Source organism: Oxyura jamaicensis, chromosome 5, assembly GCF_011077185.1.
Source record: "Oxyura jamaicensis isolate SHBP4307 breed ruddy duck chromosome 5, BPBGC_Ojam_1.0, whole genome shotgun sequence".
In the NCBI taxonomy this organism is placed as follows: Eukaryota; Metazoa; Chordata; class Aves; order Anseriformes; family Anatidae; genus Oxyura; species Oxyura jamaicensis.
Window position 1 is genome coordinate 63383256 of NC_048897.1, and position 16723 is coordinate 63399978.

General features: G+C 40.0%; 1 protein-coding gene across 2 annotated transcripts in view; it reads left to right on the forward strand.

Annotated features, from left to right (window-relative positions):
- PARVA (parvin alpha) overlaps positions 1 to 16723 on the forward strand; it is a 71946-nt gene that overhangs the window by 27370 nt on the left and 27853 nt on the right. Inside the window, exon 1 of one of the 2 annotated variants that reach the window (XM_035326976.1) lies at positions 4408 to 4511. The exons of the other annotated variant lie outside the window; for it this stretch is intronic. Within the exon in view, the coding sequence (XP_035182867.1) occupies positions 4484 to 4511 (28 nt within the window). The 5' untranslated portion in view covers positions 4408 to 4483. Of the gene's footprint in view, positions 1 to 4407; positions 4512 to 16723 lie in introns of those variants that run through there. 2 annotated transcript variants of the gene reach the window in all.

Sequence of the window (16723 nt, forward strand, 5' to 3'; positions counted from 1 at the left end):
CTCAAACCTTGAAAGGTGCATTATAAATAATGATAACATACTGGGGGAGCTGTTATCCCACAGGGATCTTGTCAGAATATTTTAATCTGTTTATCAGTCATAATATAGGTGAACTGCGTCATGTCAATGGTATTTTATTTTTATCAAAAGTCTAATTTTTTGCAGTTGTCACCTAGGTCTAGCTGGACTTGGCCCTTCTGAAAGACATTTGCCAGTGTTCCCCTATGTTATCTGGGAGGAACACAGTTTGATAATTTGCACATCTAAAGATACAACTCAGATTTACCCCCCCACCCCCCACACTCCTCTGCATTACACAGTCTGTTTTGGAGTGAATCATTTCTGGATTTTAGCCCTGGTAAAGAGGGCTGTTTGTCCTAGGGCAGCTTCTTGACTTCGTTTTGTAGGGTTTTGTGCTGGTTGTGAAAATGATGTGGAGGGGCCTTAAACCAGGCCTGTTGGAACAGGAGAGGATTTCCTCAGCATAGTGAAACGTCGACCCAGCATGCAAAAAGTTTTATATCATACGTGTCCTAGTGTAAGTGGAATGTGAAAATCAAATAATATTTCAGAGAGTTCAATAGCTGGATTTCAAACATTGTAGCAGACATTTGAGACCTTCAATGACAAAATGGTGTCACTCATACCCCAAAGCCACCCCTGAAGTCCCAGATGCCAGCCTCATATCATTTTAGGACTAGGGAAAGCCTGTTTGGAGATACCGTTTCCCTTGCTGGAGTTACACACTGATAGAGTTTGGCACTGCAAGAGAGCAGAACCATAATTTCTCCATAACTGAGCATTTTATGTGGCACCCAGTTTGTAGGACTCTTCTTTCTGCTATGTTGTTATACGTATGAGTTCTGCCTTCTCATCCTTCATGTACGTGATTCCTGGCATTTTAAATTCAAGTAGATTAGATTTAGACTTCTGTAATGAATCTGCATCATTTTGTGTTCTGCATACTCCTAAAATAGCCTGGGGAAACCTGATAGACACAATTTATGTGTATCATTTGGAGACATATTAAAGTATTTGATTGCTTTCCTCTTTCTTTTGTTAGCTCTTTCCTGTAATTCTAATCACCATTTTACTGTAGTACTACACTATTGAGGAAAGTAGGATTTTGAATGGTGGCATGCTTGCCATGTTTAGGTGTGGTCCTACTTAAAGGAAAATGGCTTGGAGGTCTTTACAGTGGATATTCTCCTGCTGATGCTAGTGGTAGCTCATATGATATTCTGCAAGGTTGAAATAAATCTAACGTTTCACCAATAGTAAGTTTCATTCATCCTTTTCTGTTACTTTTTCCAAACTTCAAGATAATATGGTATAGGTAACTTACTGCTGTGTAGCCCTGAGCTTTACTGCTGAAAAGCAGCTTGTATAAAAACAGAAGTAGATGCTGACACTTGAGCACATTGCATATGGCAAAGGAGAAAAGGGACTGAGAGGAGGTCTGGCAATGGTTATTACTGTGGTGGTGAGATACTTGGAGTTTTCTACATAGCTCCTAGGTCTCTGTCAATTTTGCATAGAGCAGAGTGAAAGAGACAGAAGCATTAAGGATCTGTTCTTGTAATTTTCCTTTTAAAATCAATCAGTAAAAACAGTAAGACAAATTCTCTTCTGATATCAATCAATGCTCTTCTGTTGGCTTCAGTAAGGCTGTGCCCATTTACAGGAGCTGAGAATTAGGCCAGCGCTTCCCTCCCAACCTTTCTGATGACTTAACACAATTTTTTAAACATAAAAGTCTTGTTTTAGTCTGGGTTGTTGGCTTATATGTTTAAATTGGAGGCATGTCAGTCCTCATGTAATCAACACTTTGAAGAAGATCCATGAATGAGGTTAGGTAAAAATGCATTTTTTTCCTCCTACTATCTGGATTTGCTCAGAAGCTAGATAATTTTATCCCATTTGCATCAAACATGCAGGTAGCTTTAGAATCCTGCATCTGTATTGTTTCTAGGGAAGCAAAATAAAATTACAAATGACAGTAATTGACATTACATGCTTTAATTAAATTTCCTCCTCTGTGAACCAAAACCTTTTAACCAAGCATTGCAGTGCTATTTCTGTATTTATTTGTTACATGGGTTAATGTGCTATGTGGCAGATATGGTATTTATCCATTTTCACAAATTAAGCTATCAGTGTCATGTTGCCTTTGAATTGTTTCCTGTATTGATGGCCAAAACCACTTGAAAAAGACTTCAGTCCTCCGTGGCTATACTTCTGTTTTTACAAAACTGAAAATTGTGGGGTTGAAAGTGAACCCTTAGGAGCAGTTTGGGAAATGCTAGGCCCAAAGCATCTTACCAATGTGCTGTTTTTCTCTTCAGTGATCTCTGCTGAGGGAATGGGGAGGCACAGACTTTCGGAATGATGATTGTGTTGCTGCTGTTGTTACTGTTAGATTACGGGAGTTAGAAATTAAATCCCACTTGGATTTATGTTTGTGGCAAGTGAAAATGGATTGTGGAGAGTGTGATCAGAAATTCCTCTCCTCGGTGTTCCTGTCCCCAAACTATGCACTTCAGACCTGCTATTGTCAACTTCTCACCAGGTTATGACCTTTGAGAAAGCAGCTTTCCTTTAGCTAATTCAGAGCTTTCTTACACTATTGAAACTATATGTATTAAAACAAGTTACATGGGCATGGTATTTTGGCTACTACTGTAGGTACAAAAACTCTTTGTAAAAAAGACAACTTTCATTTACTATTTTTGAAAAAATAGCAAATCTTGTGGATGCAAAAAAGTGTCACTTTATAATTAGTCACTTATGAAATAGGTTTAATAGATGATGCAGGTTGCTGTTGGTTCAGAGTCTGTGAATTTTCTTACACAGATATTTATATCTTCAACATCCTTCTTGATGGCTTCAAGTGGAACTTGCTTTTCCTTACTGTACTTACTTTATTATGGCAATCCTGCCTGGGAGGCATGTGGGACACTTAGGATTCTATTCAGAAATTAGGAAAAGAAAAGCTTGGTAAAGAACTGCCAGCTCTGTATTGTCCTGTAGTTGAATGCTGTTATTCAGCAGTCCAGCAATCCAGTTTCCCAGTGCTGAAAAGCAATGGGACTCCAGGAGTCGGAGTGGGGATCCCCATTACTACTTGTGAGTAGTACGTAACTACTACAACATAAAATAGGGCTGTTGGTGAGGGAAAGTCGCTTTTAGGAGTGACCCGGTAACTGCTGATCGATGTGTATCGGAGACTCTCCAGAACTGGCAGTGAGTAGGGTTTCAGGACCCTGATGAGAGCTCAGTATCTATTTTTTTCCTTTTTTTTTTTTTTTTCCTTTCAGGGGATCATGTGTGAAATGAAACCAGGGGAAGCATTGTTGTCTAGCATAGCTGAACAACCCTGTATGATTAAGTATCTCATGATTCTCCATCCTTTTGCAACTGGTATTTTAAGTGAAGCTGGCAGCTAGAAAGGTAACCACTTTCTGCTGTTTAGAAGTGAGCCAGGATGTGTCACTTTCCCATTCTAGGCTCTAGTTTGAAACAGACACTTCACCATTTCACAGCTTCCGAAAAGTTTTAGTCTGTAGACCACTTCATAGCAATTTGATTTTTATCCTCAGTAAATAATTGCTCTACATTATCTTTTGATTGCTGTCCCTCTTTGGAAGGATCCATAGCCCATAAACTAGTTCATCTCTTACCACTAGTTTATTATTCTTTCAATAGCTTGTGCCTATCCTTTCCTCCACTTCTTTCGTATGTTTTTGTCCGTTTTAGAGCTTAATCTCCTTCCGAGTTCTCCTAATAATTTGGTGTATAGTAGGGAAGTATTTATAGAGAAAAGAGTACGGTGATCAGGACCCAAACTTGCTCACGTCATGCACGCATCTCAATTCTAACAACAGGATTCAGGGATTCTGTACCTCTTGTTGAATTCAGTCTTCAACCAGCCTTTGTTTCAAAAAAATAATAACAACAACAAAAAAAATCACTTCCAATATTGTAATCTGTGTGCCCAGACCTTTCCTATGCTTTAAGGGGAATTGTAAATAACAAGTTATCTGCAGTAGAAGCTGACTACGAGACTGGTAAAAACATGTGCTTTATACATGCTATTTGATCATTTAGTTCAGTTATATGACAGATAAAAAAAGCACACAAAGCTGCATCCCAGCACTCAGAATGCAACTTACCAAGCTGCAGCACTCAGAATGCAACTTAACAAGCTGCAAAAAGCAGATTTAGCTTCTTTTGCAGATGGTCTGTGAGTCTCATGTGGCATCATATTAAATTATATAGGCAGTCAGCCACTTGTTCTGAAGCGATGCTCTGAGCTGAGAGTTGTGATTTGCTTGGACCATTCTGTTAGAAAACAGGCTCGAAAGCTAAAACAGGTTCTCTGAAGAGCAGCAGCAATGGGGCCTGCGGAGCAAGGGGCTTCAAACACCTGAAAGACTGCAGTTCTCCCTCTGATGCACTATGAGGGTGGCCTGGCAACCCTACGATGGGCTGTGGAGCATTTTGCCCTAAAGGTATGAGACTAGACCTGACTCAGTCAATTATTTTTTCTTTGTTTCTGTGATACTTAGGGAGTATTAATTCTGACTTTGTATTTTTGCTAATTATAGTTGTTTGTTTTGTAATATTTTGAATAGAAGACTGTGAGTTTATCGTCTTCTTGCCCTTGTCAGACTTCACTTTTCCTGGGTAGTATAGGAAGAAAATAGTGTTTTGTTCATTTTGAATGCTATTCTCTGAAAATACTTCTGCAATATGAGAGTAATTTAATTAACCCTTTCAACCTAGTGGTATTTCATGTGAATATGCATTTCTGTTCAGTTTGGTACAAATTCAGTCCTTAAGTAGTACTGGATTCGGTGTGAAAATAGTGGTTTTTATCAGCTGAATTTCCACCAGGGAAAATTGTAATTTGTAGTCAAAAGCACGTTTGAGATAGGAATTTTCAAATGGGCTGTGCTATGCACTAGGTGAGTTTAATACTCATGCTTAATAAAATGAAAATTTTGTAACAATAAACAGTTCTTAATAGGAATAGTAACATAAGATCATTTATGACATCAACAACTGAAGGCTGCACGGTATTTATGGGAAATGTGTTGGTGCTATAAAGGAAAATCCATATAAGGTTATTTGGGTACCTGAATTGCATTTTTTTCCTGTGTTCACATGCAAAGTGGGAAATGCTGTGCCAGAGCTACAACTGGTATGAAGGTTTTGCATGTTGAAATTGATAACCTGGTAGTGCCAGGGATCCATGGAATACATTTCACAGGTAGGATCACTACATAGATGTGTTTCTGTTGTCTGCCAGTGCTTGACAGGTGGTAGCAAGTAGATGATTTCAATGCATGTGCAGTTCAGATCTGTGGGTTTACACTTGCATTTCTGGTGCTTACATCTCTTGCATCTCATTTTGTGATAAGAAGCATGTGAACACCATAATTAGATGAGTAGGTCAGTAAGGTTTATTTTATTTTATTTTATTTTATTTTATTTTATTTTTAAATGAAGATGGAGCTTTGGAAGTTGGAGCAGCTGTTTGAGTTTTATAAGGATATGAGCAGGATCAGGAATGCACAGGAGGGTACCAGGCAGTGCCCTTGAAGGGCAAGGCCAAGGCTGGATGAAAATCATTACTACTGGTTTTATGAAAGGAAGGATGACTTCATTGCTACAGCATGGCTTTGGGAATCAGGAGGTATGGGTATTAGTGTCCATTCTGCTTCAGGCCTCCTGTAACATTATAGACGGGTTTTTAAGACTGTATTTCTAAGTGCCTAGCTTCCATTTTACAAGTGCAATTTCTGCCTTTAGAAAGGAGACATGTATCCCTTAATCTAGAAGTGCATTGCTTTCCACACTGTACAATATGCATAATGCTATTTTCTTCTGTTGATGGGATATTCAGCTGATTAATTCAGAGTAAGGGACTCGAACCTAGACTCTGGGAGTTGGTTGATTTCCTGTGCAAATGGAGAACTAACTACCTGTGCTTTCCTAAGCCAAATGTAATTTGTAGTCTGTGCTACCAAAATCTTGTCTTGCAGCATTATCTTGCACTTTTGTGTATTTACATTTTAGGAGAATGCCACAACCATGCTATTGATCACACCACTGTTGGTTGTGGTATTCTCTTAAAATGCAGTCAGGTGAAATGCTTGGCAAGCTGACTAAGGTCCTCAAAGGATTTTCGTCTTCTCAGGGATTGTCAGACATCAGAGCCTCTGCATATCAAAGGGATCACCTGAAGGATCCAATCTTGACGATGTACACTGAAATAAAATAAGGATGCAGAAACAACTTTACCTTTTCTGTAATCTTTCCTGTAGCAGACTAAGCCTAAAGTTCTTCTGCTGTCAATGCACACCAACCTCCACACTGGTCGAGAGAACCCCAAGAGGCATTTCACTCTTCAGTATATGCTACCAGATATAATTCTGTCATTTTAACGTTTCATTTTTCTGCACTCCACCAAATCCAGTCCATTTTTTTATGAATATAGCAGCATTTCTGTTGATTCAGCCAAAGTCAGAGCCTACTATTTTCACGTTGAAGGCCTGTCTTTAGATCCCTATTCCCAAATTAGATCCTGATTCTGTCCTTGAAAAGAAACTTGAATTTCCTAGGACAGGCTGCATAGACTTTTAGAAACCATCTGTGCATTAAGCACAAATATTAAATATAGCAGAAAATTTAAAACTTTTAGAATGGAGGAAATGAATTAGATCCCACACTTCAATTCTCATTTGCTCTGAATCTGAGAACCACCATTAGGTGTTCAGGATTGATGCAGAAGGTAGCCAAGCATGGACTGCAAGCTACCAATTACACAAAAAGGTAATAGATCTACATGTTTGTATCCATTAAAATTTTAATTTCTTTGGGTCGCTCTTATCCCATCTTCTTTCTGTTTGCTTCTACTTGTCCTGCATTGGTATCACCCTCAAACTTTACCTTTGAATTCGACACTGAAGAAAGATTGCGAAGCACAAGAAACTCTTAGAAGAAATCAAATTTTTTTGTTGTTGTTTTTGTTTTTGTTTTGTTTTGTTTTTGTTTTTCATTCAGGGATATAGAAATACCTGGCCACTTACTACACATCTTTTGATCCTTTGTCACAAAGTCATTAATTGAAGATGACCAGATGTTTATATTAAAACACAGTTGCAGGAATTACAGGTTGAAAATTATGGCCATGTGTGGTAAGTAAACCAATTCTCAGTCCTTGAAAAGGAACTTAAACTTTCCAGTGAATGTAGTCTTTTTTTTTTTTTTTTTTAATTCTTCCAAGAAAGAGTAGTCATCTAGGTTATTGAAATGCAATGGGTCTGACTCTTTTTTTCTCCCTCAAAAACGAGGCTTACACACACAAGAAGAAAAGAGTAAGAAATTCAGGAAATCCTCAGCTTGCTACTAGTATGCCCTTACATTCCTAAGGACTATTTTTGGGTTTTCGCTTAGGAATAGCTTTGGAAAAAAGGGCGGGCCACTCAGGGGGACTACAAGGATGCTGCGAGGCGGTGCAGGGACAAAATCAGAAAGGCCAAAGGTCATCTGGAGCTCAATCTGGCCACTGCTGTTAAAGACAACAAAAAATGTTTTTATAAATACATCAATACCAAAAGGAGGACTAAGGAGAATCTCCACCCTTTACTGGATGCAGGGGGAAACTTAGTAACCAGAGATGAGGAAAAAGCTGAGGTGCTTAACGCCTTCTTTGCCTCAGTCTTTAACAGCAAAACCAGTTGTTCTCTGGACGCCCAGTACCCTGAGCTGGTGGAAGGGGATGGGGAGCAGAATGTGGCCCCCACAATCCATGAGGAAATGGTTGGCAACCTGCTACAGCATTTGGATGTATGCAAGTCGATGGGGCCGGATGGGATCCACCCGAGGGTACTGAGAGAACTGTGGAGGAGCTGGCCAAGCCACTTTCCATCATTTATCGGCAGTCCTGGCTATCGGGGGAGGTCCCACTTGCTGGCGGCTAGCAAATGTGACACCCATCTACAAGAAGGGCTGGAGGGTAGACCCGGGGAACTATAGGCCTGTTAGTTTAACATCAGTGCCATGGAAGCTCATGGAGCAGATTATCTTGGGTGTCATCATGTGGCAGTTGCAGGGCAAGCAGGCGATCAGGCCTAGTCAGCATGGCTTTATGAAGGGCAGGTCTTGCTTGACGAACCTGATCTCCTTCTATGACAAGGTGACACGCTTAGTGGATGAGGGAAAGGCTGTGGACGTGGTCTACCTTGACTTCAGTAAGGCATCTGACACCGTTCCCCACAGCATTCTCCTCAGGAAACTGGCTGCTCATGGCTTGGACTGGCGTACACTTCGTTGGGTTAAGAGCTGGCTGGATGGCCGGGCCCAGAGAGTTGTGGTGAATGGAGTCAAATCCAGTTGGAGGCCGGTCACTAGTGGTGTTCCCCAGGGCTCGGTGCTGGGGCCGGTCCTCTTCAATATCTTCATTGATGATCTGGATGAGGGCATTGAGTGCACCCTCAGTAAGTTTGCAGATGACACCAAGTTAGGTACGTGTGTCGATCTGCTCGAGGGTAGGAAGGCTCTCCAGGAGGATCTAGAGAGGCTGCACCGATGGGCCGAGGCCAACAGTATGAAGTTCAACAAGGCCAAGTGCCGGGTCCTACACCTGGGGCACAACAACCCCAAGCAGCGCTACAGGCTGGGAGATGTGTGGTTAGAAAGCTGACTGGCAGAGAAGAACCTGGGAGTTTTGGTTGACAGTCGGCTGAATATGAGCCAGCAGTGTGCTCAGGCGGCCAAGAAGGCCAGCAGCATCCTGGCTTGCATAAGAAACAGCGTGGCCAGCAGGTCCAGGGAAGTGATTGTCCCCCTGTACTCGGCTCTGGTGAGGCAGCACCTCGAGTACTGCGTTCAGTTTTGGGCCCCTCGCTACAAGAAGGACATGGAGGTGCTTGAGCGAGTCCAGAGAAGGGCTACGAAGCTGGTGAGGGGCCTGGAGAACAAGTCTTACGAGGAGCGGCTGAGGGAGCTGGGCTTGTTCAGCCTGGAGAAGAGGAGGCTCAGAGGCGACCTTATTGCACTCTACAGGTACCTTAAAGGAGGCTGTAGCGAGGTGGGGGTTGGTCTATTCTCCCACGTGCCTGGTGACAGGACGAGGGGGAATGGGCTAAAGTTGTGCCAGGGGAGGTTTAGGTTGGATATTAGGAAGAACTTCCTTACTGAACGGGTTGTTAGTCACTGGAATAGGCTGCCCAGGGAAGTGGTTGAGTCACCATCCCTGGGTGTCTTTAAAAGAAGTTTAGATGTAGAGCTTTAGGTTTAGTGGAAGATTTGTTAGCGTTAGGTCAGAGGTTGGAGTAGGTGATCTTGGAGGTCTCTTCCAACCTAGACTATTCTGTGATTCTGTGACTTCTTGGAACAGATCTTTGGTTTTGTCTTTTCTGCATGAGCCCCTCTTGTTGATGTTGGAAGAGCTACTATTAGCTGGTTGGTGATTGAGAGAACACAAGGCAACAGTCAGTCCTATAAAATCATCTTCTCTGCTCCACCATAGTTTGAAAAAACTGTTGCAGCAAGCTGGTGAATTTACAGGATGAACAATCCCCTCCCCTTGGTTAGGGGGACTCTGACTCTTTTCTGGATGTTGCTGGCTGCAGATTTATTATAACTCAAGATAGACCAATGATTTGACTTGGTGTGGAGGGTACAGACACACTCCCTTCTGTCTCTGTATAAGCCCAAGCACCTTGTATTGTTTTGAGATGTGCAGTATCTCAATAAATTGGAAGTTATAGGTGTCAAAGGACTTGTTTCAATTAAAAAACAAATAAACAAATAAACAAATAAACAAATAAACAAACAAACAAAAAAAACTATTTATGGTTACAGGGTGCAGACCAGGTAACAACTTGCAGGAATCAAGGACTCTACAAATGTATCTGAGACTGTTTTAGGAGTTTTCAGGCAGGGATCAGATCTAGTACAGCTTGTACTGCTAAGAGCTTGGAACAGTCGCAGCATTTCTCATAGGCATGGTTGATTCTTCAGTGGGGGAAAAGCAGAGTCATTTGAACTCCTGTCTGCCTTTGTTCACAGTGCAGTCTTGTGGTTTTTTTTTAGTCGTATTTAAAACACTTCTATAGGGTGAGAGTCGTTACAAAACATCTGCAGATGCTGCTTATGCATTTTAAAAGATGTTTTGAGAGGATGTGTTGAAGGAATGAATGGAATGACCGGCATCTGCTTTAGCTTGACACCACACCACTTGTTAGAAACTGCAGGAAAATTCTGAGAACTTTGATCCTAAATGAAATACGAAAGCATGTAAGGCTTAAGGAAGCTACTTGTGACGAAGCACAGAAAATCACATATACTTTTTAAAAGGATTGGGTTAACTCCCTATTCTGTTGTTTTTTACCTACTCAGACCAAAGATCTGTCAGTCTATGGAGGGTATTTTTCCTTGGAAAAAAAGAAAGGTGTAGCAAAGTAGGCACTGAAGTACGTTGGAGTTGCTTTGGACTTTTAAGGAATTTCAGGGTAATAAGCATTTAATTTTTGTTGCACACATGAAAATTAAATTGTAGGATTTCTCCCGTTCTTTTTTAAGAAGAGCATTTCTCCCATTCTTTTTGTGTATATGCTGTTTGGTTTAATGGAGAAATGAGAAAAGAAAATAAATATTATTTTTTTTTTTTTGGAGATGGGGTACTAATGCAGTAACATTAAAGGCAGGCACATTGTTGTCAGCCAGTTTGCATATTTATTTACTTTTACAAATGGTTGGCTTGGAGTCAGCAGTTAATGGAATGAGAATGATGTTCCTGTACAGATCATTTCCTGAGAAACATTTTCAATTACAAACATATCTCTGCTTTTCTTTCCTCATTTGTTATGTCTTGGAGAATAAATGGAGAGTAGCATTTACAACTTAAGGTTTATGTTCTGAAGACAATTTTAACAATGATCCCCACATAAAAAGGTCCCTTTGTAGTTGCAGACATATGTTTATGATGTTTTGTGCTGTGAATATTGAATTTCTGGTGGACGTTGTGTCACACTCTGCAAACTTGTAAACATCTATAAATCCATTGGATCATTTTAGTACCATGTGTAATGCAGATTTATTGTCTTTTGTGTGGATTTCTTTTGTTTCGGAGTTAAAGCTGAGCTGCCAAAATCCAATATTGGATGAATTATGTATTCAAGAAAATTAGGCAGTACAATTTTAGATTAATATTTTCTTTTCCCTTTGTGGATTTATAAGATGCACACACACAAACATTAGAAAATAACATTTCGGATGGCCCAGAAAGCAATTGCATAAGTTTGCTTTAAAAAACAGTATCACTCTGTAAAAGCTTAAACTTGGACTTTTTGAAAATGTTGTCACTGTCTTTTTTTCTCTCTCTGACCATCTTAGGTAATTTGGATCTCTTTTCATATTTGCCTGTACAGAGTCCACATTACTGTCAGAATTATATCAGGGTATAAAACTGGAGCATGTTGAGGGGGAATAGGAATCACACTGAGCCAGTGAGTTAGTGTAAAAAGGATAAATCCACGGAAATTTGTGCAGATACACTCTTCTACACAGGTCTGTGTTACAGAGTCTCAAGTCAGTAGAAGTAAATCTGCTCTTCCGCACAAGTGGTTACTAAAGCAGGGCATCAAGGTTGTTAGCATTTATCAGAAACTTGTACCCAGTAAAGAGAATATGAAACCAAAACCAATTCATCTAAATTTCACTCAACTATAATTGAGCAGATCACTCTGTCTGAACAAGAGCAGCAAAGATGCTTCCTATTGGAAATCAGCATATTTCTAAACTGGCTATAATTTCTGGCCACATAGATGTATGTAGCATGCGCATGCATGTTTGAATATAGGTGTATATATGTATACAGATATCCAGTGTTACTCTGGCAATATGATGTCTGTAGCTGGCCTTCCAAGTTGTGCTTGTTCCAGGAAAAAGTAGCTTAAGATAGAGACACTGCACTTAAAGTTAGTCTGCCATAGTAGTTTACAATATCAGGTAGTTTGTCCTTTGACTTTTTATATGAAACTTATATTCCTGGAGTTATGTGAATGCCAACAAACCTCAGCTCCCCCCTCCGCCCCTGAAAAAACAAATAAACAACAACAACAAACTATTTACAATTTTTAAAATAGCAGACAAGACCTTGAATGAAAAATATTTATATTTAAAAAAAAAAAAAAAAAGCAATTAAAGATCTGTAGAAGTGGGCATTAATGTAGTTATGTGGTGCATAAGTATATATTTAAATCTCTTTTTTTGTTATTTTTAAAGATTGAGGTTAGAAGTCTTATGGCACTGGGCTCCCTCAGCATTAGTGTTCAATTCCAGCTAATCACAAACTTTCAGAATCAATCCGTTAGTGTTGCAGAACCTCAGTAACATTAGTTTTACAAGTACGGAATCAATTAATGAGAAAGACACGGTCTCTCCTCTGAGTGCTTCAGCCATTTAACACTACATCTTGCTGTATTTATTTTATGATTCTTTGGGCAGATATGCTAAAATACATCTAAACCACAGAGTGCATTGGGTGATGTGGCATTTCTGAGCTCAGTTAAATAATAATATGTTTTTTATTCAAATCAGAATAACATTAAGCCCTGAATACTAAACAGGGCAGCAAAAAGCCTTCAGCACACAAAATAAACAAGTAAAAAAACCAAATGAAACTGTCTAATAAATACAATGTGGAGCAACAGGCTGCATGTACTAGAGGAATTAAGCCAATTTAAACCGTATGGGCAGTACTCCACTTTCAGATGTGCTCAGCTTCCAAGGGTTTCAATGGCAGTTGGATGCATGCATCAAAGGGCAAAGTCTGGTTCAGAGAACCCGTGTGGATTTGATAGCATAGGTTTATGACCTTGTAATCCTAGAGCATCTAAAATGGTAAGAACTATATCCAGCTTAAAATAGCTGCTGTAGTTGCTGTTGATATAAGCTTATGGGCTCCCCAGCTCTGGGGCCAAATTTGGTGCTGGTGTGACATGAGAAGGTCTGTTGACAGCTGATAGCAGTGGAGTCGTGCTTAATTACATCATAACAGATTTGGCAAGTGGAAATTAATCAGAAGTCTTAGAAGAAAAAACGTCCATTCCTTATCCAGAGTTAATACTGGGACCTTCACCATTGCCAGTCCACAGAGATTTGTCAGAGCCTTGAGTAATCCCTTGCTTTTAAGGGTCTTGCTTTAAAAGTACAACCACTGATGAGCACTGTCATTTAAAAAAAAAAAAAAAAAAAAAAAGTGTATTTTCCTCTCAGATCCACATATATAAAGCCCTTAATCATGCCAGTCTAAGTAGCATAATTGGTCCCAAGGTAGCTGATGCACTGAGCTGCATGTGGGCCACAGGGCCAGTGAGAACAGAAGAACAGAAGAGCACTATCACCCCTGATTGCTGGGGTCGTGTGGTGGCCAAGCAGACCTAATGTCAAGTGGACAGCCCTGTGGATGCTGTCCTTCAGAAGAGCTGTCCCACGTTCCCCTGTGCTGGTTTGGCTCCTCATGACTGGTGTGGTCAAGATGAACCACTGTAGCTGTGTCCCCTCCTTCCTTCTGGGTCTGAGTCTTTACGCTGAGAGGAAGTCTTGCTGACACTCTTAAGTCACTCTTCAAAATATTTCAAAAAATTAGATGATTAAAATAGTAAATTAAGTGATTTTGATGAAAAATAATTAAAACAAATTAATGAAAAACAGCTGAAAATTTAATTCTTCTGCTGAAACTGCATTATGCAAGTTTGTAACCTTAGCTGCATTTTTGTGGTTCCTCTATAAACACCTAAGTGTATAATAGTGGTTTGTCACGGAAATTTTTTGATGGAAATTCTTAGAAAGCAAGGTTGCATTACACAATACTTTTTCTCTCCCATTATGTACAAGTTAATATAATGCATGCATTCTTACCTGCTTCTTTTAGTAGTGCACTTAATCTATGGTAAGTCTTTTCAGTATTGGGAAAGAAATGAAAAAGATGCTCTTGGGGTTGTAGTTTCTCCATCATGTTTTCTGCTTGCAGGAGGTAGCAGGGCAGGAGGGGTCTTTCTTGCAGGACTAATGGCAGCCTCGGGCATGTGTTGTGCACCGCAGAAGGCAGTGTCTGAGGAGAAGAGCTGGGAGTATCAGTCCTGTTTGTTTGGCAAACAATACACCTGAGATCTTTCATCGTCTGGCACTGAGTTGGGTAGGTTCTGCATATAGCACAGGCAGGAACGAGAAACGTTTGCAATCAGGGTGATCATCTCAGGGGAACAAGTCCACCAATTGTGCATCCCTGTGTACTGCAAAGCAGTACATGTATGTACCATACGTGCAGCACTTGCAATGCATTCTAGAACAGATCAATGTATTAGAGTCCCCTATGTATCTATTACAATTTTATTTGTATTTTATATTCTCTTTTCATGCAAAGACATGGGGGTTTTTGTTTATTATCAGAAACTGATAATATGACAAAGGTCACGTTATTAGAAGTAGAATGTAGTAGTTGTACATTATGGAGGACAAAAATTGGGGCTTTCAGTGGGTGACCACCTTGTAAAGAATGCCTTACAAAACATTCAGCCCTGAAAGGTCTGCTCAGTCTCCTTGAAGTGCCAGTGAGCTGTGCCAGTGGTTCTTCTGGAGAGAGGAGCCACAAGCTTCCTCCACAGTCCTGCACCAGGAAAATGTGTTGTCTCCTTCCTCCAGGCTCTTGCTCAAGGAGAGCATTTGTGGAGTCAGCTGGCTTGAAAGGCTTTTATTTACTATGCTCCCTCTGGGGATCAATGCGAAAAAAAGCTTTCTGCCTAGGGAACCTTTGTGCAGACGTCCTTCATGAACTAAACATTTCAGAACAGAAAGATTTCCAACTGGAGGTTTTCTATCTACTGATGTTCTTATGTACCTGACAATTTTGAACCAAAATAATTTTTTTAAAAAAAATCAAAGTAGTTAATAAAACCAATCATGATTTTCTCCAGGGAGTGCTAGTACTTCAAAAACTTGCCATTAAGTAAACAGTTCTGAGATTGTTCATGTTAGACCAAATTCATCCTTTCTATAACTCTTCGGAACTCTACGGAGTTACACGAGGAATTAATTTGGTCCATTGCTGAGAGCAAATCTTAGAGGATATACAACAATCTAGGGAACTATTATTGTCAACATTATTTTTTTACTCTTTAGAGCTGCTCATTATTTGCATTTTAGAAATGCACAAGCAGGGTGAGTGTGTGAAGCAACTATTTTAGTTTTGAAGGTAGTGGATTTTTCAGTTATTTTCATATTAATAAAAGTAATAAGCATTCTAACAGCCATTACTGCTATGAATTTTACACGAATGCCTTAATACAGCGACAGAGACTCCTGAAATGCACATAGGCATTTCATCTGGCAGAGCACAAAACATTTCACAAAGTGTAGAAAATATTTGGAAAGTTTAAGTGCTGTTATCATACCATCTAACTAATTATTGCAATGTTCATGTGAAATTCATGTATACTTATTGCACACAAGATGCTAAGGCAGAGAGGTAAATCCATTTTCCAAAAGCTTACTTATTAGGCAGTCTTGGGGCCAGGAACAAAACATACGATCTCTACTGTTATTTTCTACTTTTCTGTTTTCTCCAAACATTTGTGTGTGTGTGTGTCATTTTCAAAACTGAAATGTTAGATAGTGAATCTGCATCTGCACATTAATAATGTATTTTAGTTCATGTCAAGAGGCTGTTGTACAGCCACCTGAATCTTTAGGACACATGTAGGAAGCTTAAACTCAGACTGAATCAGCTATACTAGCAACCAGTTCTATTGAAGAGACCTGTATACTGGAAAATGAGTGGTCAAAGCAACTTGAGTGACGGGTCATTCAGAAGACAGTGAACCTCTTTCCTGGTTCTGTAAGTCAAATTTGCACTGACTCCTTGTAGATGCAAACTTGACTGATCACCAAAGTGGGCACCCTCCATGCACGGTGCTATGCATCCTTCCATAGCTGTAGGATCGGTGTATTGACTTTTTATTATTATTATTATTATTATTATTATTATTATTATTATTATTATTATTATCTTCTGTTCTAGAGACTTTTTTGATTAGTGAAGATATGGTTTTTTTTGAAACCCGTTAAAAATTGGGTCACCCAGAGGCATGAACGAAGTTGCTCTGAACTGTACCAGGTCCAAAACGGATTACAGTAAAGAACTAGTGTTAGGATTACTTCTTTGGATCTCTCTGTTCATGCATCATGAAGGCATTGATTTTTGCAGCATTAGGAGATTTTGGCTGCGTAAGAACTCGTCCATATTTCCTGGCAGTTGTGGGAGGTGTCCAAACTGTGGGATTTTGGTTTACTTCCTCATTCCTATCTTTGTGTTCTTTCCCAACCTGTGTCTGGACTCCATGCTAAGGCAGTACTATTGAGGGTTCATCATCTTCCCCCTGTGTCCTGCTGCTGTGGTTTCTGCAAAATAAAGCCTGAGGGCACAAGTCTGCTCTAGTTGGTTTCTGACCTGAGCAATGGAGGGAGCTGTGTTCCTGGAGCAGTGAGCTGCGACTGCACCTTCAGTCCTAGATATTCAGCCTGGCAGCTCACATGTGGTTATATAGCGAGACCTGGCTCTTCTTAAGTAGCTAAACTTGAAGCACCTTTAGAGCAAGGGTGACATAGCTGAGAGCAGTAATCATTTCCCTCAGCTAAAATGATTCATTAG